The sequence below is a fragment of the Trichosurus vulpecula genome, chromosome 4 (assembly GCF_011100635.1).
Source record: "Trichosurus vulpecula isolate mTriVul1 chromosome 4, mTriVul1.pri, whole genome shotgun sequence".
In the NCBI taxonomy this organism is placed as follows: domain Eukaryota; kingdom Metazoa; phylum Chordata; class Mammalia; order Diprotodontia; family Phalangeridae; genus Trichosurus; species Trichosurus vulpecula.
The window spans coordinates 307,548,246-307,573,893 of NC_050576.1; the positions used below are offsets into that span (position 1 = coordinate 307,548,246).

At 39.5% G+C, this 25,648-nt stretch overlaps 1 protein-coding gene across 1 annotated transcript in view; it reads left to right on the plus strand.

Moving 5' to 3' along the window:
- MTRF1 (mitochondrial translation release factor 1) overlaps positions 1 to 24,692 on the plus strand; it is a 34,509-nt gene extending 9,817 nt beyond the window's left edge. The window contains exons 3-10 of the mRNA XM_036755955.1: positions 1,845 to 1,936; positions 3,564 to 3,645; positions 6,064 to 6,171; positions 7,919 to 8,091; positions 13,055 to 13,172; positions 19,456 to 19,592; positions 22,037 to 22,135; positions 24,528 to 24,692. Coding sequence (XP_036611850.1) covers positions 1,845 to 1,936; positions 3,564 to 3,645; positions 6,064 to 6,171; positions 7,919 to 8,091; positions 13,055 to 13,172; positions 19,456 to 19,592; positions 22,037 to 22,135; positions 24,528 to 24,641 — 923 coding nt within the window. The 3' untranslated portion in view covers positions 24,642 to 24,692. The remainder of the gene's footprint in view (positions 1 to 1,844; positions 1,937 to 3,563; positions 3,646 to 6,063; positions 6,172 to 7,918; positions 8,092 to 13,054; positions 13,173 to 19,455; positions 19,593 to 22,036; positions 22,136 to 24,527) is intronic.
- Positions 24,693 to 25,648: the final 956 nt, after the last annotated feature.

Sequence of the window (25,648 nt, forward strand, 5' to 3'; positions counted from 1 at the left end):
TCGTTTCACTGAGAAAGCTTGAAAGTCCTCTATTTTATTGAGGGTCTATATTTTGCCTTGCAGCATGATACTCAGTTTGGTTAGGTAGGTGATTCTTGGTTTTAATCCTAGCTCCATTGACCTCCGGAATATCATATTCCAAGCCCTTCAGTCCCTTACTGTAGAAGCTGCTAGATCTCGTGTCATCCTGATTGTGTTTCCACAGTACTCAAATTGTTTCTTTCTGGCTGCTTGCAGTATTTTCTCCTTGATCTGGGAGCTCTGGAATTTGGCAACAATATTCCTAGGAGTTTTCTTTTTGGGATCTTTTTCAGGAGGCGATCGGTGGATTCTTTCAATTTCTATTTTACCCTCTGGCTCTAGAACATCAGGGCAGTTCTCCTTGATAATTTCTTGAAAGATAATATCTAGGCTCTTTTTTTGATCATGGCTTTCAGGTAGTCCAATAATTTTTAAATTATCTCTCCTGGATCTATTTTCCAGGTCAGTGGTTTTTCCAATGAGATATTTGACATTGTCTTCCATTTTTTCATTCCTTTCGTTGTGTTTTATAATATCTTGATTTCTCATAAAGTCACTAGCTTCCACTTGCTCCAATCTAATTTTTAAGGTGGTATTTTCTTTAATGGTCTTTTGGACTTCCTTTTCCATTTGGCTAATTTTGCCTTTCAAGGCATTCTTCTCCTCCTTGGCTTTTTGGAGCTCTTTTGCCGTTTGAGTTAGTCTATTTTTTAAGGTGTTGTTTTCTTCAGTATTTTTTTGGGTCTCCTTTAGCAAGTCATTGACTTGTTTTTCATGGTTATCTCGCATCATTCTCATTTCTCTTCCCAGTGTTTCCTCTACTTCTCTAACTTGCTTTTCCAAATCCTTTTTGAGCTCTTCCATGGCCTGAGAGCAGTTCGTGTTTTTCTTGGAGGCTTTTGATGTAGGCTCTATGACTTTGTTGACTTCTTCTGGCTGTATGTTTTGGTCTTCTTTGTCACCAAAGAAAGATTCCAAAGTCTGAGTCTGAATCTGAGTCTGTTTTCGCTGCCTGGCCATGTTCCCAGCCAACTACTTGACCCTTGAGTTTTTCGTGGGGGTATGACTGCTTGTAGAGTAAAGAGTACTTTGTTCCAAGCTTGAGGGGATGCGCTGTTGTTTTCAGAGCTATTTCTACACAGCAAGCTCTGCCACACCAGTGTTCCTCCTCCCCCAAGAACCGCCAACCTGGACCAGACTCAGATCTTAAGCAGGCTCTGCACTCCTGCTCAGATCCACCACTTAATCCCTCCCACCAGCTGGGCCTGGGGCTGGAAACAACTGTAGCTGTAGTTCTGTAGCTGCGCAAACCGCTGCTGCCCCTGGAGCGGTGGCCGAACGGTGAACTCCTTTCACTCTGTCCCCTGCAGCTTTTCCCACTAACCTTCTCTGTTGTCTTTGGTGTTTGTAGGTTGAGAAGTCTGGTAACTGCCACAGCTCACTGATTCAGGGCGCTAGGGCCTCTTCCTCCCGGCTCCCAGTCTGGTTGGTCCTGCCGCCTCCCACGCTGGGCTCTGCTCCCAGCTCTGTAAGCAATAGACCTTATCCAGCAACCGTCCAGGCTGTCCTGGACTGGAGCCCTGCTTCTCTCTGCTATTTTGTGGGTTCTGCAGTTCTAGAATTTGTTCAGAGCCATTTTTTATCAGTGTTTGGAGGGTCCTGGGGGAGAGCCCTAGGCACGTCCCTGCTTTCCAGCTGCCATCTGCTGAATCCCTTTCTATGACCACTGAAATAGAAATATTCTAATGGGTGAAATTAGTCCTTTTATGGTTTCTCCAAGCAAAATAAAAGTTGTAACCATCATTTCTGTTGCTGCTTTTTAGGTTTGGACAAACAAGAAGAGAAACAGCTACTTGAACTTGCTTTAGAAGAAAGAGAAGCCATTGATCAAAAGATCAACAGGTTATGCAGAGAGGTAATGTCTAATCTTCGTAGACATCACACAGATCAGTGCTTTTACTGAGCTCTCTTGGCTTTGGAGTTCACATTACTTTCTAGATACTACTTCATTGTAAGTCTTACAAAGACTGAATCATTTATCATTATCATTATTGTTGTTAGTAATAATAATTATAATTGGTAGTATTTATATAGTATTTGCAGGTTTGCAAAGTGCTTTGCAAATGTCTCATTTTACCTTCACAACAGCCCTGGGAGGTAGGTGCTTTTACTAACACTATTTTACATTTGGGAGAACTGAGGCAGATAGAGGTTAAGTGACTTAGCCAGGGTCACACAGCTTCTTAGTATCTGAGGAAGGATTTAAACTCAGATCTTTCAGACTTCACATACAGCTCACTCAAGAGGGAGAATAAAAGTAGGACAGTGGGGGGGGGGGTGGTTTTAGTATGGTCTAGAGGAAAGAGCAATGGATTTTCAATTGGAAGACCTTGACTTGAATCCTGGCTGTGTCATTTACTACCTGTGTGACCTCAGTTAATTCACAGCCCCTTCTCTGGGCCTCCATTTCTTCAACTGTAAATCTAAGAGATTAGACCAGATCAATTCCAAGATCCCTCCTGGATCTACCAATTTATAATGCATTAATGAATCCCTTCTTTTTCTAAAGCTGGCTTAGCTAAGAAACCAGAGTAGAAAACATGCCCTGGTGCCTGGTGGCCACCAACCTGCTTTTATTTCTCACCAAACTAGAAATCCTGGAAATGAGGTAGAGAGATGGGATGAAGCAGAGGTGGCAGAATTAATTTGTTATTACCACTGACTTAAAAATGAGATTACAACATCAAGACAGAGCCAAGATTTCTGATTTTCAATACATTGTTCTTCCTAATAGACAATATAGTTTAAAATTTGAGCTCTATATCTCAGAAAAGAGATAGCTAGCAGAATCTCAATCAGTCTTGCTAGCACTTATTAGTTTCATTGGGAAAGGTGTTTGGGAAGCTGAGAAATGTTTTCCCTTCTTCCCTGGGTTATGTTTTTATGAGGAAATCTCTATTTCTAGTTGTGCCTCAGAAATTCTGTTTGTGCCTTTTTGTCTGAGAGTGAATTCCAAGAAAACTCTTAAAACAGAGAGTGACTGTGAGGAGAAGTCAAGGCAAGGGCATGGTGGAAGAGAGAAGAGGAAGAGAGGAATGAACGGTCATATCACAAAAGCCTTTATCTCCAAGGAAGGGTTTTCAAAGCTTCATTTTTTTCCTTTGGATGAATGAAACTAGTGTTTTGGAAATCATTATAATAAACCCAAACTGGGGGAAATTGAATAGAAGACTTTGTCCTTTGAGCCAACGGTCAACATTTTAGAAAATTAAGATAATACGATAGCAGGGAAATAGAATCTCTCAAATTCATTGTCAATGAATTGTTAACGTCAAATGACCACTTATTTCATGTCCAATATCATCCTTATCACAGTCTATTTGGCACTTAGAGATCATGAACCTTAGTTACCTTACTAATTAAGTGCTTTGCAATTTTTGTGACGCATCTCTTAGGTGCAAGTGTTATTCGAAGTGAATGAGGGAAAACGGACATACACTCATAGCGCATAAAAATTAGATGTGTTTCTCCTCTCTTTTCAGCTTTTCCAGGCTCTAGTGCCAAAGGAGAAAGATGACAAGAATGATGTTATTTTAGAAGTAACATCTGGGAGAACAACTGGAGGTCAGTAAAATCATTCCATAGAGAAAATTCAAATCGATTTTTCCAAGTATCAATTTTATTTTTCTTTCATTTGCCTTCACTTGGACTTTTAAAATATGTCTTTGAAGAAAGGTAAACTTCTAAAAAACCAAATACATGTTTTGAAAGTTTAAAAAAACTAATGAACACAAATCAAGGCAATATATGACTTGTGAAAACTGATATGAATTACACTGCATGGCTTCTTCCTACATCCCAACATTATAATGTATTTGAAATCTGGTTAAGATGAACACACGGGGTATCTTTGAAGACAGAACAAGAAAAATAATACCATATAGCGGTTTGGTGCCTTGTTGTTTTCAGAGTAGTTTTATAATAAAGGGCCAGCCTGAAAGGTACATGGGGAACAAGGAAAGGTAGTGCCATCTGCTTTCTCTTGAGCTCTCTTGGAATATGCTCAGGAACTGGAGTTCAGCTGTAACCAGATACTTGACATAGCTGACCTGAAGAAGACTGAAGGGGAAGAATGTCTGAAGGATGTAGGCAGAGGTCCGCATGATTGGCCAGCTGAAGTTGTACGCTAGGGAAATACCAAACTGCCCCATCATTTTGGGAGAGTTAAGAAGCTGAAACGACACATATAGAACTGTGCTTAAGTAAAGTGTCTACGGGGAAAGTCCCTGTGAATAACATGTCTAACAGTTATAATATGTAATAGCAGATAACTATTTTTCTGTATTCAGTCAGGGATAAACAGAGAATGTGGGAGCACTGTAGCTAATTTTGTTATCTTATCCTAGGTTGCATGGGTTAATACCATTGTTTTTGAGTTTAAGAAAGGAATGCAAATTTCATTTGAGGGTGGAATGAGCAAGGTAGTTAGTTGTTGACCATGCCAGCCTCAGGGGACCCTTTGGGACTTTGAATAGGCAGGCAGCCAGGGCAGCCCTGTCCCTTTACATGGTGCTGAGTAACACTGACCAAATTTTTCAAGCCTGTATTTTTTAGTACACTAAGCTTTCCCTCCAGTTCTTCTTTTTTTAAAAAAAAAAATTGTGTTTTTTAAAAATATTCCAAATTTAATATGCACTAAAATTTAAATTGAATCCTTATTTAAAAGAATGGCCTTAAAAATATGACCTAATTTATGGGGCTTTTTTCCAAGGAGGAAGAGAATGAAACAGAAGGGGAAAGAGGCTGGTCTGGGGAGGGCAACAGCTGACACCTGCAACAGATGCTTAAGTCTTCCCTTCCATCCCTCCCCAGCCTTGCTTTGCTTCACCAGTGATGGAGGAAGAGGAAATGCACAGTTTTCCTGTCTTAAACACGCCTAACAATACTCCTCACAGGAGCAAAAGGAACCTTAAGGGCGCCCCTTTTAGATGTTTCCCTATCATTTATCTTTTTTTTTTCTTTAAAAAACAAAACAAAACTGTGTGCTGATGATTTTTTGGGAACATTGCTTTCACTTCCCGATGACTACCCCCATGAAACAAAGAGGCAAAAACACACTGACCAAGTCTGAGGACACGTGCTCCATTCCTCACCCATAATCCACCATCTCTTTCCTGAGAAAATGAGGCACACTCCCTCCTAAAGCACGATCCACTCAGTGTTTCTGATTCTATCATTTTTCTCACATAAAATTTTTGAAACTTCCAATTCATCGCCAATCCTCTAAGTCTCCAGGGCTAAACGACTGCTCTACCCCATCTCTCTGCTGGCTCTGCTGTTCCAGCATGTTCTGGGTACTATTTATGATTATTCAGAGGTGAATATGGGAGAGCCACAGTGATTTACTGCTTACTCCCCCACTGTGGCTCCCAGAAGTCTCAGCTGCATTTCAGAAACCTTCCCCTCTGAGCTACCTCTTTGATCTCTGCCTGTTGAGTCACTGGGAAAAGCTAGCAGGTACAAAAGCTAAAAACAACAACAATAATAATGATGATAACTAGCACTTATATAGCACCTACTATGTGCCAGGCACTGTGCTAAGTGCTTTTACCCCTGCCTGTACCTGACAGTGTACAGGTTCTAGAAGGTCCAACCGAGCTGTAAAGACTTCCAGGCTAGTCCCAGTAATGTGCTTTGTGTCTGGTATCCAGAGCTTAGCACAGTGCCCAGCACACAGTAGGTGCTTCAGAAATACTTGTTGACTTGACTTGGTGGCTGAGGACCAGTCTGGCTTTCTTTGGAGCAACTCATTATCAGTTTGGCCACAGAATGATGAGTTTTTGTAGCTATGGAATCTTGCAAAGGTCATCTGTTAAAGCTGTAGAGATTGCAATCCGCATAAGTAGAACAAATACACCAGCAAAACATTGGGTTCTTTCCGTTAAGCCAGGGGCCCTGTGGACTTCAGAGGAGGAAGGTATAAAAAGGTTTTTGTTTCTTCTAAAAAGCTGGTGCCAACTGAATAGTCTTTTTTTTTTTAAGGTGATATCTGCCAGCAGTTTACCGGAGAAATATTTGAAATGTACCAGAGCTATTCGTGTTACAAGGGCTGGAACTTTCAGATTCTAAACTACACCACAGCTGACTATGGTATGAACACTTATTCTACCAGTCTTTGAAATCTGCCCATCCTCTCTCTGATTTTTATCATCACCATGACTTGGGCAGTTTTTGTACTAGCAGGGGAGTTACATATGAGGCTTTCCAGAACAAGGAAAAAACATGATTCTTGTCTTCAAGGAGTCTATAATTTGAATGGGAAAGACATTGAATAAGTATGAATTAAATGTCCATTATGTGTTCAGCATTGTGCCAGAGGTTGTGGAGATAAGGAATGCATGTACAATCTGGTCCCTTTCCTCTAGAAACTTAAAATTCAATTAAAATAAAAATGGATTGATTGAGTGCTTACTAGGTTCTATTGGCAGGCAGTGTGGCATAGTAAAAGAGAGCTGACCTCAGAGCCAGGAAAACCTGGGTTCAAGTCCTTTGTCTGACATTTTTCCGATTGTGTGACTCTGGACAAGTCACTTACCTCTCAAAGCTCCAGGAAACTCTGAGTATGAGCAAATTTGGCCACTTACCTCCCTCTGTCTACCAGCTGGTTCTAGACATCAGACTATATTTCAGCATCATTTCCCACCCTGGTTATCTTACCTGTGTACCCACCCACCCACGCCTCCCCAGAACAAAGCACCTCTCCCTGGTAACCACTCCCCAGCATGTATTGTCTTCCCCAGCTAGAAGGCAGGCTTCCTGAAGACAGGGCCTGTATTGCTTACTGTATCGGTGATCTCAGAGAAGATGCTGACTTGCCTTGATAGTAGGAATCACGGGGCTAATGAAATATTAATAATAGTAATAATAATAATAATAATAGGAAGCATTTATGTAGTGCCCGCGGTCTGCCAGGCACTGTACTCATAGGCACTTTATAAACTGTGTCTCATTTGATCCCCATAACATCTCTGGGAGATACACGCTATTATTACCCCCATTTTATGGTTGGGGAAACGGAAGCAAAAAGAGGTTAAATGACTTGCCCAAGGTCACACAGCTAGTAAGTGTCTGGGGCTGGACTTGAATTCAGGTCTTCCTGACTTTACACTTCGTGTTCTGTCTGCTGCACCAACTGGCTAAAATCACAGCTCTGGTTCCTAATCCCTATCCTTGGTTTTATTTGTGAAAAACAAAACTAAACTGTGAAACCATGGTGAACAATCCTAGACATAATATAAGCTATGTGCTGAATTGTATATATGAAATGATAGCAGGAAGACTGGAGTTAAAATTTGGTTTCAGACGTTTACTAACTGTGTGACCCTCTTTGCCTCAGTTTCCTTATCTGTAAAATGGAGATATATAACACTTACTTCCCAGGGTTGTTGTAAAGATAAAATGAGATGGTATTTATTTATAATAATATATATAATTTAGAGCACTATATGGATGGCTTTTATCATCATCATTATCATTATGTTTGTATCAATGCTTGGTACAATGAGCTGAAGCTGAAAGTAGGGGGAAGCACTTGGATCCCTCTTCTCTTACAAGGAGTCAGCCCTCGCTAAATGCTGTGAAATTTTCTACTGATGATCTCCCTAGAAATCTTTGGGAGTTGATTTTATCATAGTTCATTTAAGAATTTTGAGACCAATTAGATTAGTCAACATTATCAAATAATGCTAGTGAGCATCCCTCTTGCATACAAGCCCCCAAACAGCAGAGCACCTCAATTCAGACAAAGCTCTGGTTTTTTAAGGGTTTACACTAAACTAGATCTTAAATAAGAGCCATCTAGGCCTCAAATCAATGTGCTATTTCTTTGTATTTGAAGGTGGGCTGCACCATGCAGCGGCTCGAATTTCTGGTGACAGTGTCTATAAGTATTTGAAGTATGAAGCTGGGATTCACCGAGTTCAGAGAATTCCCGAGGTCGGCCTCTCCTCAAGGATGCAGCGGATTCATACTGGAACAATGTCAGTCATTGTTCTTCCTCAGCCGGATGAGGTAACCTCACTAAAGCAGCCAGGCTAAATGGGTGTTATGTGCAAGATTTTCCTTTTCTGGGAGAATTGGTTATTTTCATGATCTCAGAATGTGTCCCATAACCCAAAAGGGGAGCCTTCAGGTCTTGTCGGTGTGAAGGATATTATCAGTGAGCCAAGAAGCATTCATGAAGTGCTCTCTATCGGTGAGGCGCTCTGGGATACAAAGAAGGCAAAAACACAATCTCTGTCTTCAGGGAGCTCACATTCTAATGAGGGAGACAAACAAATACGTCTGTACAGGATCTAGTCAGTATAAATGGGAGGTGATCTCAGAGGGAAGGCATGGTAGTGGAGGGGATGGGGAAAGCCCTTTACAAGAAGGTGGGACTTGACCTGAGTGTGGAAGGAAGTCAGGGAAGCTGAGAGACAGAGGTGAGGAGGGAGAGCATTCCAGGCACAGGAGACAGCTGCTAAATAGGGACAGAATTGGAGATGCAGTGTTATGGAAGCCAATGTTTGTTGGATCTTAAGAGTATGTGGTCTTGGGGCAGCTAGGTGGTGCAGTAGAGAGAGTACCAGCCCTGGAATCAAGAGGACCTGAGTTCAAATCTAGCCTCAGACACTTACTAGCTGTGTGACCCTGCACAAGTCACTTAACCCTGATTGCCTCCAAAAGATTTTTTTAAAAGAGTATGTTGTCTTGAACTTGGGTTTATGAACTTAAAAACATTTTTTCATAATTGTAATTTAATATAAGTGGTTTCCTTTGTATAGAGGCAGCTAGGTGGTACAGTGGATAGAATGTTGGGTCTAGAATCAGGAAGACCTGAGTTCAAATGCAGCCCCAGATACTTACTAGTTGTGTGTCGCCAGACAAGCCACTTAATCCTGTTTGCTTCAGTTTCCTTAACCGTAAAACAGGGATAATAATAGCCCCTACTTCCCAGGGTTGTTGTGAGGAACAAATGAGGTAATATTTGTAAAAGCACCTAGTTTTGACTAGATAACCCTCTATGACATGCAAGCCCAAGTGGTCACTGAGTCAATACTTGAAAACCCCCAATGACAGGGAATTCAGAATCACCGGAGGCAGACCATTCCACATTTAGACAGTTCTAAGAAGTTGACATTTATATTGAGACTAAATCTGCTTTTCTGTAACTGCCTGTTGTGTCTGTTTCCACCCTCTGGGGGCAAACAAGCCAAAACTTCTACCATGTGACAGCCTGCCTGATGCTTGAAGACAACTGTTATGTTTCTCTAAGGCTGCTTTCCTCTGGGATAAACATTACCTGTTTCTCAAAAGATTCTGTTATAGCAGAATTTAAAGTTCCCTGATTTTTGTGGCCGCTCCCTTTTCTGGAAATGCTCTAGTTTATCAATGTCTTTCCTAAACTATGGCCCTCAGAACTTAATGCAATACCGCACATGTGCCAGGGCAGAGTGGGAGCATCACTCTCATTTCCTCTGGACACTACTCTTCTATTAATGCTTCCTAACCTTGTGTTAACCATTCAGCTGCCACGTTATATTCTTGTTTCCTTTTGGGCTTTCGGCCCACTAGAATCCCAACATCTTTTCAAATAAAATGTGCTCTGGCGATGCCTCCCCTAACCTGTGCTTGTGCTGGTGGTCTTCTTAACGTGACCGTAAAACTTTACATTCATCTCCATGGAAGTCCTGCTTAGATGCCTAGCTGCGGTGTGGAGGTGACCAAGGCTCTATGCCAGCCTTTATATACCAGGCTCTATAGAAGCCCTGGAAGGCTGGAAAGACTATGCAGGGGTCCAGCAATGGAGCAAAATTCAGTGAGGTTAACCCACAAAAGTTGAGCCACCAGGTGAAGAAGATATGTCTGTAGCAACTGATAAAACTATGTGTTAAGCTATAAAGAGTTGTGATCTGCTAGGTGAGGAGACTTTTCCATCAGTGAAATCACAGGGTTATTTTAAGCATTGATACAAATTTCATCCTTTTAGACTGGGCGCGTCATCTAGTTTTTTAAAAAGTCTTCATGAAGTATTTTAGGTTTTTTTTTTAAAGGAAGCCCAGTGGTGCAGTGGATGCAGTGCTGAGCCTAGAGTCAGGAAGACCCAAGTTTAAATATTCAAAATTCAGACACTTAATAGCTGTGCCACTCTGGGCAAGTCGCTTAACCTCTGTCTGCTTCAGATTCCTCAACTGTAAAATGTACATCCCAGAGTTGTTGTGAGGATCAAATGGGATGATATTTATAAAGAGCATAGCACACAGTAGGCACTTAATAAATGCTTGTTCCCTTGTTCCCTCCTCCCTTTTTACATCACAGTTATCACCAGATATGTCGTCCTGCTCCACTCATCAAACACTCCTTTCTAACAAAGAAGAACAGTGTAGGGGCAGCTAGGTGGCGCAGTGAGTAGAGCACCAGCCCTGGAGTCAGGAGGACCTGAGTTCAAATCTGGCCTCAGACACATGACACATGTCACATGTAGTGGCTGTGTGACTTTGGGCAAGTCACTTAACCCCACTTGCCCTGCCTTCCCCCCTCCAAAAAAAAAAAACCAGTGTATACAATATTCCATACCCATAGTCTCCCACCTCCACTGAGCAAGGTCTGTTCATCATCTGTTTTCCAAGATAAAGATTAATCAGTGCAGTCACTCGGAGTTTGCTAGCCCATCATTTTAAAGGGTATATCAGGAGCCTCCAAAGTTTCCCTTCCTTTCTCCTTTAGCAGCTCACTTCTCCTTGTTGGCTGGAATCAGGTATAATGGCTATTCATTTGTACCACTTTCTCTAACTTTTCATGAAGGAAAGTATCAATAAGACAAGTCAAGATTTTTCTATCCATAAATCTCATCTCTCTTTAATATGAATTTCCTGTTTTTCGGTTTTGCTCTATCCTGGGTCTGAAAAGTATCTTCCTTTATATAGAAAGTAAGTAAAATAAAATTTGTATAGTTCTGCCTTTTCTCTCTGGTCCATTATCAGTATTCCATCTAGCCTGGACAATGGTTGTATCCCTTCTTACACAGTTGTCTATACGCAAGTGTACGTTGCTGTTTGTCCTTCTTTCTTGAAGAGGACCATGACATCGGGAAGGTGATGCCATGACATGCAAGCGCATTGGATTTAAGTGAGGGAGGGCTGTGCAAAGTCATCAGCCTCCCTTTCTCCTCCAGAGCCATCTGGGTCCAGTGGCCAGATATAGATCAGGACGACTGGCCCAGGATGCAGTGGAGGACCTAGGCCTTTTCAAGCTAAGGTCTTTAGCAGGTCTCAGTTTGATTGAGGCTGTGCCCTTTCAGTGATTAAGGCTTAATAAAAATGAGGCAAAGAATGGCCTGTTTAAAAAAAATAGAAGGGTATGATTATAGGTAAGAAACACAGTCTAATAGAAGGAAGGATACTTGACCTCATAAGTATCACTAAGACTTGGTTGGATGAAATTTATGACTATAATTTGGCTCTGGAAGTGTGCGTGTGTGTGTGTGTGTGTGTGTGTGTACATATGTGCATATATGTACACACATCCACACACACACTTCCAGAGCCAAATACATACATATATATGACTTAATGATAAATTTATCCTTCCAAAGATGGAGAACTGCTATGCTAAGCTTGATCCTGACCAACAAAAAGAAGACCATTGTTGAATTAAGAATGATATTGTGGGGGCACATGAGCATTCCTTCATAGAGTTATTGATTAAGAAAGAGAGGGAGCCTGGACGTAGTCTTGTGCTCCTGAGATGTTAGCAGAGCCAATTCCGAAGGGCTCCTAGAAAGGCTAGGTGGGGAGCTAGTGGTATAATATTTTGCAGGGGAAGTTGGCTGAAAAAGAATGGAAAGATACCAAAAATTAAATTCTGAAGACAAGCAGAAGTGATTTCTCTGCAGATAAAAAAGGAGAGCTGGTTGAAAAGACAGATTTGCACATACAGGGGACTTGCTGACAAATTCAGATTGTGAAAAGATGTGTAGAGAGTATAGAAGGAAAGGTAGGTAAAAACGTTGAATGCAACAGGAGCATCGAAGCAGATCACAGCCTATTCATCCATCAAAGCCGTTATCTGCCTGTCTTGTGCCATTCTTGTCCATCTCCTGTAAATCCACCCCAGGACTCTCCCCGCTGTCCCGGGGACCACCTTCTTATTCTCTTGACGTTGTATGGACGCTAATTAAGCCTGTTGACACTTCATTGGTCGTTTTCTGCTCTTGTTGAATGATTGTCCTACCTTTTATTTCCTGGGATCATAGAATCATAAGTTTGGAGCTGAAGGAGACCTTAGAGGCCAACTAGTCTGACTCTTTCATTTTATAAAATAACTGAGACCCAGACAGGTGAAATAACTTGTATGTAGGTAATAAGTGGCAGAGTCAAGATTTGAACCCAGGTCTTCTGACTCTAAATCCAGCACTATTTCCACTGTACCACATTTTTACACTGCTTCTTCTGTGTTTTCATTTGTAATGTGTTGGAAACTGCTCAGGATCATCATTCACCTCTTTATTACCTTTTGGATTGTCCTTAGCTTTCATTCTTTGGAAGGAAAGAAAGGAGAGAGAAGAAAAAAATAGGGGGAGGAAAAGAAGAAGGCAGCAAGGAAGAAAGGAAAGAAGCAAGCATTTATTAAGTGCCTACTATGCATTTTAGAAATAATATCACTAGAAGAATATTGATATACCAAAAATACTGATATTTAGGAGCATCATATAGTATTCTTCTCCATTATAACTCTGTGATTGATAAAGAAGTAAAAGTTTATAAAATATTAGATTACCTATGACTTGATAACATTTAAAATTAGCATCACTAAATAGCAAGCAGTTGGAAGTTGGTAATAATTTTTTATAAATTTTTTTCTTATCAGTCTTGGGTAATAAATTGGTAATAAATTATTGCGAAACAGATCATTTATTGAAAAGGTTTCAGTATAAAATTATTATCATGAAAATTTCACTAAGGGCAGCACTTATAAATGCCTTTGATCTTAGGTAGATATCAAAGTGGAACCCAAGGATTTGCGTATAGATACATTTCGAGCCAAAGGAGCAGGAGGGCAGCATGTTAATACAACAGACAGTGCTGTCCGAATTGTTCATATTCCCACAGGTAAGTATATCTTTTCTCTTTTGGATGTTTTGCTTTTTTCCCAGTTAGAATCCAATGAACTTCCAAGGTGTTTGGGCTTCTTAAAGGTCTCTCCTACTAACTGAATTCAACAAATATTTATTAACCACCAACTATGATCAAGGCATGGTACCCAACACTACCCATCCAGGAGGAATACCTTTACCAGAGGATGTGGACAGGATGGACACCTGATCAGAGACCAACAAAGGCCCTTTAATCTCGAAGGATTGACCAGGAAACATAGGAATGAAAAGGTTGGCAGCCGAAGTTGCAGCTTAAAAGGCAGTTGAATCTTTCTGGTAGTTACTGGAGCATCTCTTGCCGTGGCTGCTTGACTTGGCTCCAAATGCCTCTTCCGTACCTATCCTCTGACCCAGTCCCTAAACTTTAGATTTCCTAGAAACCATCCTAGGTCTCCTTACTAAGGATTAGTGCAGGGTTCTTAACCTTTTTGTGTCATAGACACCTTTAGTAGTTTGGTGAAACCAATGGACTCCTCAAAATGATGTTTTTAAACACACACAGTAAGGTACATATGATTGCAAAGGAAACAAAAAGTTAGTGAAAATAAAGACATAATTTTTTTCCCCAACCAAGTTCACAGACTCCCTTTAAATCCATCCAAAATCCCACTGGTTAAACTGACCCAAGTTTTAAAACCCCAGGACTACTGGTATTTTATCTGTCCCCCAACCATGGATTTAGGCCTGTCTCAAGCTTGTACAAAATATCAGCCCTAGGCAAGGAAGATATAAGGAGTCCTAACTATCTATAGCCCTTAAATGTTAGTGATTCACCATCAATATAATCTTATTCATAGCCTGACTTTGATCTTGGCACACCAGTCCCTATGTTTACTATCTAGATACTTCAGTCTCCCAACGGCTAGACCTGTTGACACTTCCTGCCTAACTTCTCTGACATAGATGTTGTATCTGTTTGAACTCCCAGTAATTGTCTGCTCTTTGAACATCAGCCAGACTCAGGCTTTATTTTTTTTTTGACCAAATATACGTAATTTATTGCTTACCACTCCCAAATGCCAACCTGCACACTCCCTTCCCACTAATCTAACCCTTCTCTGTGGCACTCGCCTCCCACACCCTCACACCCTGCCAGGTCCTGAGCCTCTGAGCTCACATTGTACTGTATGCTTGAAACAATGCCCCTTCTTATCAACTGCATTCTGTCATCCCTCCTCTCCTTTATCTGTAGGTCAAATTCACTTCCTCCAAGAGGCTTCCCCTATAATTATGTGAACCTGGTTTCTCATTTGCCAGTATATTCTTTTTTTTCCTTTCTTTTGTAATTTATTTATTATTTTTAGTTTTCAATATTCACTTCCATAAGATTTTGAGTTTTAAATTTTCTACCCCTCTCTCTCCTCCCCCCTTCTCAAGACCGCATGCAATCTGATATAGGCTCTACATATACATTATATTAAACATATTTTCACATTAGTCATGATGTAAAGAAGAATTAGAACCAATGGGAAGAACCACAAGAAAGAAGAAACAAAACAACAAAAGAAAAAGAGAGCAAATAGTACGCTTCCATCTGCATTCAGACTCCGTAGTTCTTTCTCTGGATGTGGATGGCATTTTCCATCATGAGTCCTTTGGAATTGTTTTAGGTCCTTGCATTGCTGAGAAGAGCTAAGTCTATCAAAGTCAGTCATCACACACTGTGGCTGTTACTGTGTACAGTGTTCTCCTGGTTCTGCTCACTTCACTCGGCATCAGTTCATATAAGTCTTTCCAGGTTTTTCTGAAGTCTTCCTGCTCATCATTTCTTGTGGAGCAATAGTATTCCATTACTTTCATATACCACAACTTGTTCAGCCATTCCCCAATTGATGGACATTCCTTCAATTTCTAATTCTTTGCCACCACAAAAAGAGCTGCTATAAACATTTTTGCACATGTGTGTCCTTTTCCTGTTTTTATGATCTCTTTGGGATACAGCCCTAGAACTGGTATTGCTGGGTCAAAGAGAATGTGTAATTTTATAGCCCTTTGACCTCCAGCCCTATTCTTGCTTAGATGGATGCCCCTGATCTAGGACTCTTTTTTAGATCCTGGCTGACAGCACTCACATTCCAGCTTTTCTTTCCCTGATGAACTAATGTCTTGGTATTGCACTTACTTTCTAGACTTAAGCCCTCATGGACCCACCCTTGGAATAACAGTTCCCTAGCTTTGATCCCACATTTAAACCCCTGGCTTTTCCCAAAATCTGCAAGATTGCCTGAACTCTTGTTCCTAACTTTCCTGATTTGTTTCCTAATTCTGGAAGTGCCCAGGCTTTGCTAGCAATTTGGTTCCAATGGGTATTTATGATAGCAAGTGCTTTAAATTTTAGGTATTAGAAAATATAGATCTGGAACAGTTCTCAGAGATTATCTTGTTCAACACCTTCATATCATATAGAGGCCCAAAGAGGTTAAAAGACTTTTCCAGACCAAAGTTAATTGTCTGATTAAAACTAATACTTGGGGCAGCTAGGTGGCATAGGGGGTATAGCACTGGCCCTTGAGTCAGGAGGACCTGAGTTCAAATCTGGCTTCAGACACTTGACCCATGTACTAGCAAGTCACTTAACCCCAATTGCCCTGCCAAAAAAAAACCCCAAAAAAACTAATACTCATTCTCTACATTCATTCTGCACCTCCATCCACCTACTCCAGTTGCTAAAAGTTATTCTTTACTTTCTCTAAAAAGAAAAAAATCCTCTCTTTAGGTAAGTTATGCCAATATCTCAATGTCTGCTAGAGCCCACATGTTGAGGCCTTTGACCAGATATCTATATTGGAAGTACTGCAATGTTTGTCATGTGTTACCTGAAGTAGAAAAGCACCTTCTTATGCCCTTTGAAGGTCCTGGGGTTGGGGGAGTATCTACTATAATCCCTCCCTTCTAGGAATGAAACTTTAGAACTCCAGGTTTGTAGAAAAGAGGAATGAGCCCTGTATTTGGAGTTAAAAGACCTGGGTTCAAATTCCTGCTCTGCTATAACCTTCTATATGACAGTGGGGAAGTAATTTTTCTTCTTCTGTCCTCTCCAGTTTATTCATCTATAAAATGAAAGGTTTGAACTCAACTAAGGGCCCTTCCAGCTCTTCTCAGGTACTATTGGATCTCTGGTCCCTGACAGCTCTCTATCCACCTGACTCTTTTTCCCTGTGTAGAATATAGAGACAGGCTAAAATGTTTGTTTAGGCTTAAGCAAGTTGGAAAGATTAATTAAAAGCTGCTTGGGGGCAGTTAGGTGGTACAGTGCATAGAGCACCAGTCCTGGAGTCAGGAGGACCTGAGTTCAAATGTGACACTTAACTAGTTGTGTGACTCAGGGCAAGTCACTTATCCCTGAATGCCTCCAAAAAAAACCCTGCAAATACTGTTTTTTAAAAAATAGATTAACTAAACTTTTCAGTTGATGATTCTTTTTTTTCCCCTAGTGTCCTGCTTTAGTATCTTCAATAATTAAGAAGTATTTCTAAATTTCTTTCTTTTCTTTTTTTAGAATGCAAAATTTGAAAAAAGTCCATTTGGTCTTTGAAAATTCTCACTATTCTTCTCTCTCATTTATTATAATAAGATTTTCTTTTCTCATTGCTAACTAAACTATTGGAACCACTTTCCTGGACAGTGCATACGAAAGGCTAACAAAGTAATTTTCACTAAATCTCTTTTTTTAGATTCCTTACTGACCAAAAATCTTCAAATTTCCATAGCTCTCACCTAATTTTTTTCATTCCAAAGTCATCTGCTCCTGGCCATAGTGCTCGAGATGAACTTTTCCTCCTAGAGATGATCTTTATTTCATTTCAATGTGTGAACTAGAAAATTCTGAATTGGAAGAGTGTATTTAGGTGACTTCTGGGATTCTCCTCTCTTTGGAAATAACTAAGCCATTCAGTGGGTCAGTTTGCACCTGCGTAAATAGGAATAGATGTCACTGAGCTTTAGGTGACTCACAGGCAAGAACCAGCAAGGGTCAAGTAACAAGAAATGCAGTGTGGAGGATGAGTCAAGAAAAGCTCATTATTCTTGAATTTTCAAAAGAAAAAAAAGTTAAAGGGAGCATGCAAAATGCAGAAGAGTTTCAATTCACTACATGCCTATGGCAGGCAAGACTATATCTGTGATCCAACCCTATGATGGCATGGTAGGTAGAATCTACTGCAGGAAATTTTTGTGTGTAATGGGCCCCTTTGGCAGCTTGGTAAGGCTTATGGACTTCTCAGAATGTTTGTTTTTAAATTTGTAATTGAAGGAAATGCTAAATTTCAACTGGAGTTAAGTGAAAATAAAGATGTAATTTTTTCCCATCCACATGAATGGACTCCCCTGAAATTTATCCATTGGGAGGACTAATGGATCCCAGGATATGAACCTTTGATCCAGGTGCCAGTTCAGAACAATAAGGGAGAAACCCTAGTTCTCCAGTAAAAATAGTGCTAGCCACAAGCAACAAATTATCAATATGGTTAGAAAAAGGAAACTAAATCATGCAAAAAAATGGAATTTCCTGTGCCAGGTCAGTGCCAGCAAGTGATAAAAAGGACAATAGCAGGAGGAAGTAGGTACAAAATGAAGCATAGTACAGCTTGAAGACAGGAGGAGAAAAGATGACGATGATATTTGGGGTCAGGCACTGGGATCTGGGTTAGATGAAGACCCATTCAAACATACACTGTGCAAAATGTCTGTGGCTCAGAACTTAGATTAGCCTGAGATACACAGTTCAGAACTTTATGTGCTAAAGATTCTTCTCACACTTTCTTTTCTTATTTTCCCCTACATTGGTCTTTTAGTTACAAATCTTTTTTAAACTTTAACTGCTTGTATATTAACTTAAAAAAAGAGAATTTTTGTTTTTTAAGTAAATTTTTATTAATATCTTTTGGTTTTACATTAACTCATTTTCCCCTGTATCCATCCCCCTCTCAGATAATTATCTTATATAACAAAGTATATTTTTTTAAGGAAAAATAAAAAGAAGAGAAGAAAAAATCAGCAAATAAGATCTTTGGTGCACAATTACTGTTTTGGTGAGGTTTGAATGGTCATGATCAGAGCAAAGGTCTCAAATAAAATCAATATATTTTTAAAAATCTAAAGATATATGCCATGCTCCACAGCTGTGGACCTCCCACCTCTGCAGGGAGGTCGGGGAGGTGTTTTCTCAAATCTCTTCTTTGGAGCCACACTTGTTCTTTGTAATTTTGCAACAATTTGATTGTGGTGGCAGCTTTTCCATGTCCATTGTTGTAGCTGTTGTGTATATTGTTGTCTTGGCTCTGTTTACTTCACTCTACATTGATTTATGGAGATCTCTGTAGTCATCACAATCATCATTTCTTACAGTATAATAATTATTCCCACACATTCATGTGCCTCAGTTCATTTAGCCATTCCCCAGTTGATGGGCATCTACTTTGCTTTCAATTCTTTGCTAGAAGGTTTTTTTTGTGTTGGTAGGAGAGACCATAAAATAGGACAGGGTCCCTGGTGTTCAGTCAGTTTGGGGAAGCACCCAACAAGTGGAACCCTGAGTGTGAAAATGTAGAAATAAGTGTCTTCCCTGTTCCTGCATGGGGATTCTGTGACATGACTTATGCTTGTCTCTTTCTCTGTTTCCACTAGGCTTCTGAGTGATTTTTACGTACATGTTGATTCCAGTCAAAGGCCTTTTATTCCCCTTTTCTTTTTTCTTTCTTAGAATCTTGGAGATTTGTTCCCATTGGCCCCAGAAGACAGAACTAAGGGAAATGGGTAGAACCTGGCAAAGGGACAGATTTCAGCTCCGTAGAAAACACTTTCTTAACAGTTGGAGCTGTCTGAGAGTGGGATGGGCTCTTTGAGGAGGTACTAGGTTCCCTGTCACTGGAGGTCTTTACATGAAAGTTGGATGCTCACTTGTGAGGCATTCTATAGAAAGGATGTCTGGCTTTGGAAAGGACCCCAGATGTCATAGGATTTAGAGCTGAAAGGCACCTTAGAGATCATCTAGTTTAATCACTTCATTTTATAGATGAGGAACTCTGTGCCCACAAAGGTGAACTTACTTGCCCCAGAGTTGCTCAGGTAAAATGTAATGGAGCCAGGACTGGAAATCAGATCCTTTGACTTGAATTATACTTTCTATCCCAAAATTTTCTAGTCCACCACCTACCAAAATATTGTAACATGTAATACAGCATGCATAATATGAGTTCATGTGACCACTGTTCACTTCTAGTGTCTCTGATTTTTTTCAGGACTAGTAGTGGAATGCCAACAAGAACGATCACAAATTCAAAATAAAGATACAGCTTTGCGTGTGTTAAGAGCTAAACTCTACCAGCAGACTGTTGAGAGAGAACAAAGTAAAAGACAGAGTGTTCGAAAACTGCAGGTAAGATATAGGTAATGTACTTCTTCCTACAGCATAAAAATTAAACATTTAAGTGTTTATCAAACATAATAATTTTTGATATCAAATGTTAATGTCATGCTCTGTTAACAGGAAGTTGTCCATTTGTAAATAGGCTAAATGGATAATAATAATTATTATTATTATATTATACTACATAAATATTACCATATATGTAATTTTATTATTCACCAATAATACGTAATAATATTATTATAATAAAGGCTAATAAAAAATAATAATAAAGGCAAAATTATCATTTGTAAATAGGCTAAATAGAATAATAATAATTATATATAACATAAATATTATGGTACATATGGTATATTGTATTATATACAAATCATATGTAATGATAACAGCTAGCATTTCTATTTAGGCAGCTAGGTGGCACAATGGGTAGGACATCAGGCCTGAAGTAAAAGGACCTGAGTTCAGGCCTCAGATACTTACCAGTTGTGTGACCCTGGGCAAGTCACTTAACCCTGTTTGCTTCAAGTTTTTAAATGAGCTGGAAAAGGAAATGCAAACCATTCCAGTATTTTTTCCAAGAAAACCCCAAATGGGGTCACAGAGAGTTGGACATAACTGAAATGACTGAACAAAAACAAACTCCTCAGTTATGCCTAGGATTGAAATTTCTACTTTCATCCAAAGGGCTTGTGCTTCTTTGCTGAATACTTGTTTTCATCTAGACTGTGTTACATTTCTTTGACACAGGTTATTCCTTAGCTGTTCAGAATTGTACCTGTATTTCTGTTAATTTCATTATTAGGCAGATCTTCAACCTGATACACCTCTCACAGTAGCAGAAGTAAGCTGGCAATAAATGGTCAAAGGATATAAACAGGCAGTTTTCAGAGGAAGAAATTAAAGCTATCTATAGTCATATGAAAAAACACTCTAAATCACTATCGATTAGAGAAACGCAAATCAAAACAACTCAGAGTTACCACATCATACCTATCAGGTTGACTAACATGACAAAAGAGGAAAATGACAAATGTTGAAGATGTGGGAAAATTGGAACACTAGTTCATTGTTGGTAGAGCTGTCAGCTGATCCAGCCATCCTGGAAAGCAATTTGGAATTATGCCCAAAAGGCTATAAAAATGTGCATACCCTTTGACCCAGTAATATCACTTCTAGGTCTGTATCCCAAAGAGATCATAAAAATGGGAAAAGGACCCATATGTACAAAAATATTTATAGCAGCTCTTTTTGTGATGGTCAAGAACTGGAAATCAAAGGGATGTCCATCAACTGGGGAACAGCTGAACAAGTTGTGGTATATGAATGTAATGGAATACTATTGTGCTATAAGAAATGATGGAAAAAAAAGACTTCAGAAAAACCTGGAAAGACTTATATGAACTGATGCTAGTGAAATGAGTAGAACTAGGAGACCATTATACGTAGTAATAGCCACAGTGTGTGAGGACTGATTTTGATAGACTTAGCCCTTCTCAGCAATGCAAGGTCCTAAAATATTTCCAAAGGACCCATGGTGGAAAATGCCATCCATATCCAGAGAAAGAATATGGAGTCGGAATGCTTAGTGAAGCAGAATATTTTCTCTTTTGTTTTGTTTTCTTTCTCATGGTTTCTCTCATTCGTTATAATTCTTTTATGTAACATGACTAATGGGAAAATGCGTTTAATAGGAATGTATGTATAGAGCCCATATCAGATTGCATGCCATTGTGGCTAGGGGGGGAGAAAATTTAAAACTTATGGAAGTGAATGTTGAAAACTGAAAACAAATAAATTAATAAATGGGGGGGAGAGACTTCAAGAAGAAATACAAGCAAAAAGATTTAAAAAAAAAAGAAGCTGGCTACTTTCTCAAACTGATATTTCCCTCCTTAAGATGAAGCTTTTACCACTACAGGATGAATTTTTCTGGCATAATGACTCACAAATATTTTTGAAGATGTACAGGGGTTTGATGATTAGTAGATGGGAGTGCCCCTGCTGATGAAATCATAGATCCCTTGAAGTATTTAAATGGAAGTTTCTGCAAATATTTTTGCAGAATAATTATTTAATTAATTAAAATTATTATTTTAACTTTTAAAAAAAGTTGCTGCCCATTCCTTGTTTTTGTCACATGATGGGGAAAGGCCAAGTTTGTAGAGCTAGGTTTTAATTCCAGTTTTGCCACAACCTTGGTATGTGTGTGTGACTTTGGGTAAATGATTTACCCTCACTAAGCCTCAGTTTCCTTGGATCCACCTTGGATTAGGTGATTTCTAAGGTCCATTCAAGATTTAGGATTTTGGGCTTTAATGTACCTCTTCGAGAGTAATTTAAGCTCTTTGAAACTGAAAATCAATGACAAGGACTAGCCAAGTTACAGCATATGTAGGTGAAAATGCTATAAAACAATACAATTAAGACATTGATTACTGCTTGTTGTTACACAGGTGGGAACAAGAGCCCAGTCAGAAAGAATTCGGACATATAATTTCACCCAGGACAGAGTCACTGACCATAGAATCTCTTATGAAGCTCGAGATATTAAGGTATTTCCCCTGAACTTGCTCTACTCTTCATTTCCAATTAAGAAACAAATAATTTCATGTGGCTGTATTCTAAATGTTAACAAATGATCTGGAGTCAATATGCTAGTTTGTATTTGTCAGTCCCCCCAAATTTGTAAATGCTTTCATTAGCCTAAGAACAATCCTACCATTAGGACTTACAAGCCTTTCTTTGGAGATGTCAGGAGTCTCAGTCAAAACTTACATAGATGCCTTTTTTTTTTTTTATCTGAAACTGGGTTTTTCATCTTGCCCAGGTTACAAGTTCCGTGGCCACTCATGGACCTCCTCAATGCTGATTAGTTAGGAAGTTTTGACCAGTTCACTTCTTCTTAGGCATCTTAGTGGTCCTCTGTTCCCTGTGGGTTACTACATTAGCTTTGGACAGCTAACCTCAGGTGATTCAGCAGACAACCTCTGGCGGCAGCAGCAGGAATTACAGGTGTGCACCACCATACCTGGCTAGGTGCATCATTTTAAAGTGTCAGTGCTCTTATTTAAAAAACCTGTTTGGTCCGGGTCATCTTTACTTCTTTACTATCCAATATGAGAACATAACAGTGTGTGAATCTTTACTCAGATGCTGTACTAATGTTGAACAGTACGGTTCTCAAAAAGTTCTAACAATATAGTTAGAACTCAAGTCTAGAGAGATCTCTTCTAGAAAGCATCATGGATGCTCGAATAAAAATTGTGATGCACAGATAGTTTTCTTTGTCTGCTAAGTAGACTGGTAAAGTGATTCTTGAAAGGGGGAAGATGGATAGGCTAGCAACGATACCCTCTTGCCTTGTAACAATGTAACCATCCTCTTGTTTTCATTAGTACCTTTTTCACTACTCTACTGTACCTGTTCTTACCAGAAATGATTTGTGAGAAACGTATCTTCTCTTTTGTGACTCTCTCTGCTCAGGAGATACACATTTGTGTATGTACATATGTATATGTGTGTGCGCATGTACGTATACACGCATAATGTATGCATATTATATATTATACATACCTATTTGTATATTTGCATATATATTTCAAAGTCTCTACTCTGAAGATGTGAATGTGTATAAATATGTGATTGTACGTGCGCGTGCGTGCGTGCGTGTGTGTGTGTGTGGGAGAGAGAGAGAGAGAGATTAGTGGAAATGTGAGGCACATATGTCCATCTCCTACTGAGGGTAAAAGTCATACTCAAGTGAATAAAGTGCAGTTTACCCATCTGTGGGCATCCCATGATGGCCTATTTGGGCATTAGCCAATGAGGACACAGAAAATTCTTGCAACAAACCTATGACTTGTTTAAAGTCATTCACTGAATAGGAAATGCTCTTAGAATCAGAGACTTGCCCTCTGTCTTCAAGTCCATTCTTAAATTCAGCAATCAGAGAAGGTTTATAAAGTAATTTTGAAATCTTCTGATTGAAACAAACCATGCAAATCCAAGTCAACTGTTTTTCTACAAATTCAGTTTATAAAAAATTAAGTACGTATTGTGTGCAATACGTTGTGCATTCACAGGGTTGTTGGGAGGATCAGATGAGATAATGTATATGCAGAGTATTAAAAACCGTAAGGTTTTATCATTAGATGTTTATGTATCTGAATTTAGATGACAGACACTGGTCTCTTAGAATACTGGTTGTAATTTACACTGGAAGAAGTTTAAACGGATAGGGATAAAAGTGGGGGTGTGGTTGAGGGGAGGCTGCAAACAGTGGGGGGTAGGGTGGGTAACGCACTTTAGAGTAGAGGTAGAATGGAAGTGAATCTTGAGAAATCTGAGACAGAAAAGACATTTTTGGTAGAAGTGAGTATAAAGGTTTAAGTTTATTCAGAGGTAGAATCATAGAATGTTAAAAAGCTGGATAGATGCCTAGAGCACATCCTTCATTTGCTAGATAAGGACCCTGAGATCTAGAGAAGGTAAATTACTTACCTAGTTACACAAGTAATTGGAAGCAGAAAGAACCCAAGTGTTCTGAGCCTTATGACTGCTCTCTTCCCCCTTTGAGCCAGCAGCAACTGATCCTCAGCTTTGCACGTTACATTTTATTTTGTCCACTTACTGAAGGCTCTGGAATCTTGATAGACTAACCAACTTCAGGGAAAACTGACTGACAAACTAGAACTAGACTGCCAATTTATAATTTTTAAGAACTACTTAGAATTCAGTTTGGGGCTTTTTTTGAAGCACTTTTCAACTACAAAGTTGTAGTCAACTTTATTCATAATTTCTTCTTGATTTTATGTGACAACACAGGTTAAAAAAAAGCAAATATGTCACTTGACTATTCCCTTTGATTTTTATCTTTTTCTGTTCACCAATTCTTCATAAATAACTCCACCTTTCAGAATAATTAATATTTATTTCTTTTGTCAGGAATTTTTATGTGGTGGGAGACCTCTGGATATGCTGATCCAAAGACTGCTAGTGTCAGCAAATGAAGAAGCCCTTGTTGAAATTTTGAATAATCATTTTAAATCTTCTGAATAAAAGAAGTGAAATGGACGCTGTTAGAAAACCAAATAAAAGACTGAAACTTGGGTTGCTTTGTTCAGTTCAGGTTTGTTTTTTTTCAGTCATGTTCAATTCTTTGTGACCCCATTTGATGTTTCCTTGGCAAAGATACTGGAGAGGATTGTCATTTCCTTCTCCAGCTCATTTTACAGATGAGGAAACTAAGGCAAACTGGGTTAAGTGACTTGCGCAGGGTTACAGAGCAAGTAAATGTTTCAGGCCACATTTGAACTCAGGAAGAGTCATCTCCCTGATTCCAGGCCTGGCACTCTATCCATTGTGCCACCTAGCTGCCCTAGTAGGTTGCTTTAGCCAAGTCCTACTGAAATACTCAGAAAAAATGCAGCTAAATGGCCATTTTATTTCTAAGTCTTTTTTTTCCTTTTTGGATCCAATTACACTTTACAATCATTTCCTGCATTTGAAATTAGAATTACTAGAAAGCTGAATTGATGTCTTTAAGTAACCATTTTAACCATTTAATTTAACAAATCCTTATTAAGCCGTTGTTAAAAGGTTGAAAGAAGAATGCTAGGAAATACAGGAGATAAATACAAATAAAACGTGGACACTACCTTTATTTTACGCCTGTCCCTGATGAGCTGGTGTCCCTTCTCCATACCAAGGCCTCCCCCTCTATCCATACCCATGATCCCATCTCTCTCCCCCCTCTCTTCTGAGAGCTTGCCCTACCAATCATGCAAATGAACAATGCAACAAACATTTTATTAAAAACCCATTATGTGCAAAGCACTGTGCCTCTTCATTTTCAGTTTCTCTGATCAGCTTTTCCTCTACTGCTCAGGTCTTTCCTTGTCCTCTAAAATTCCTTAATCTATCATCCTCTATTGTTGGGGGTCCTTGACCAGCAAGGACCCCAATCTCGGGACGCAATGATGAGGCGGGAGTCAAGATGGAAGGAACTCCGATTTATTGGGAGAAATCATCCATTTTTATAGGGTTTGCACTACATGAGCATAAGC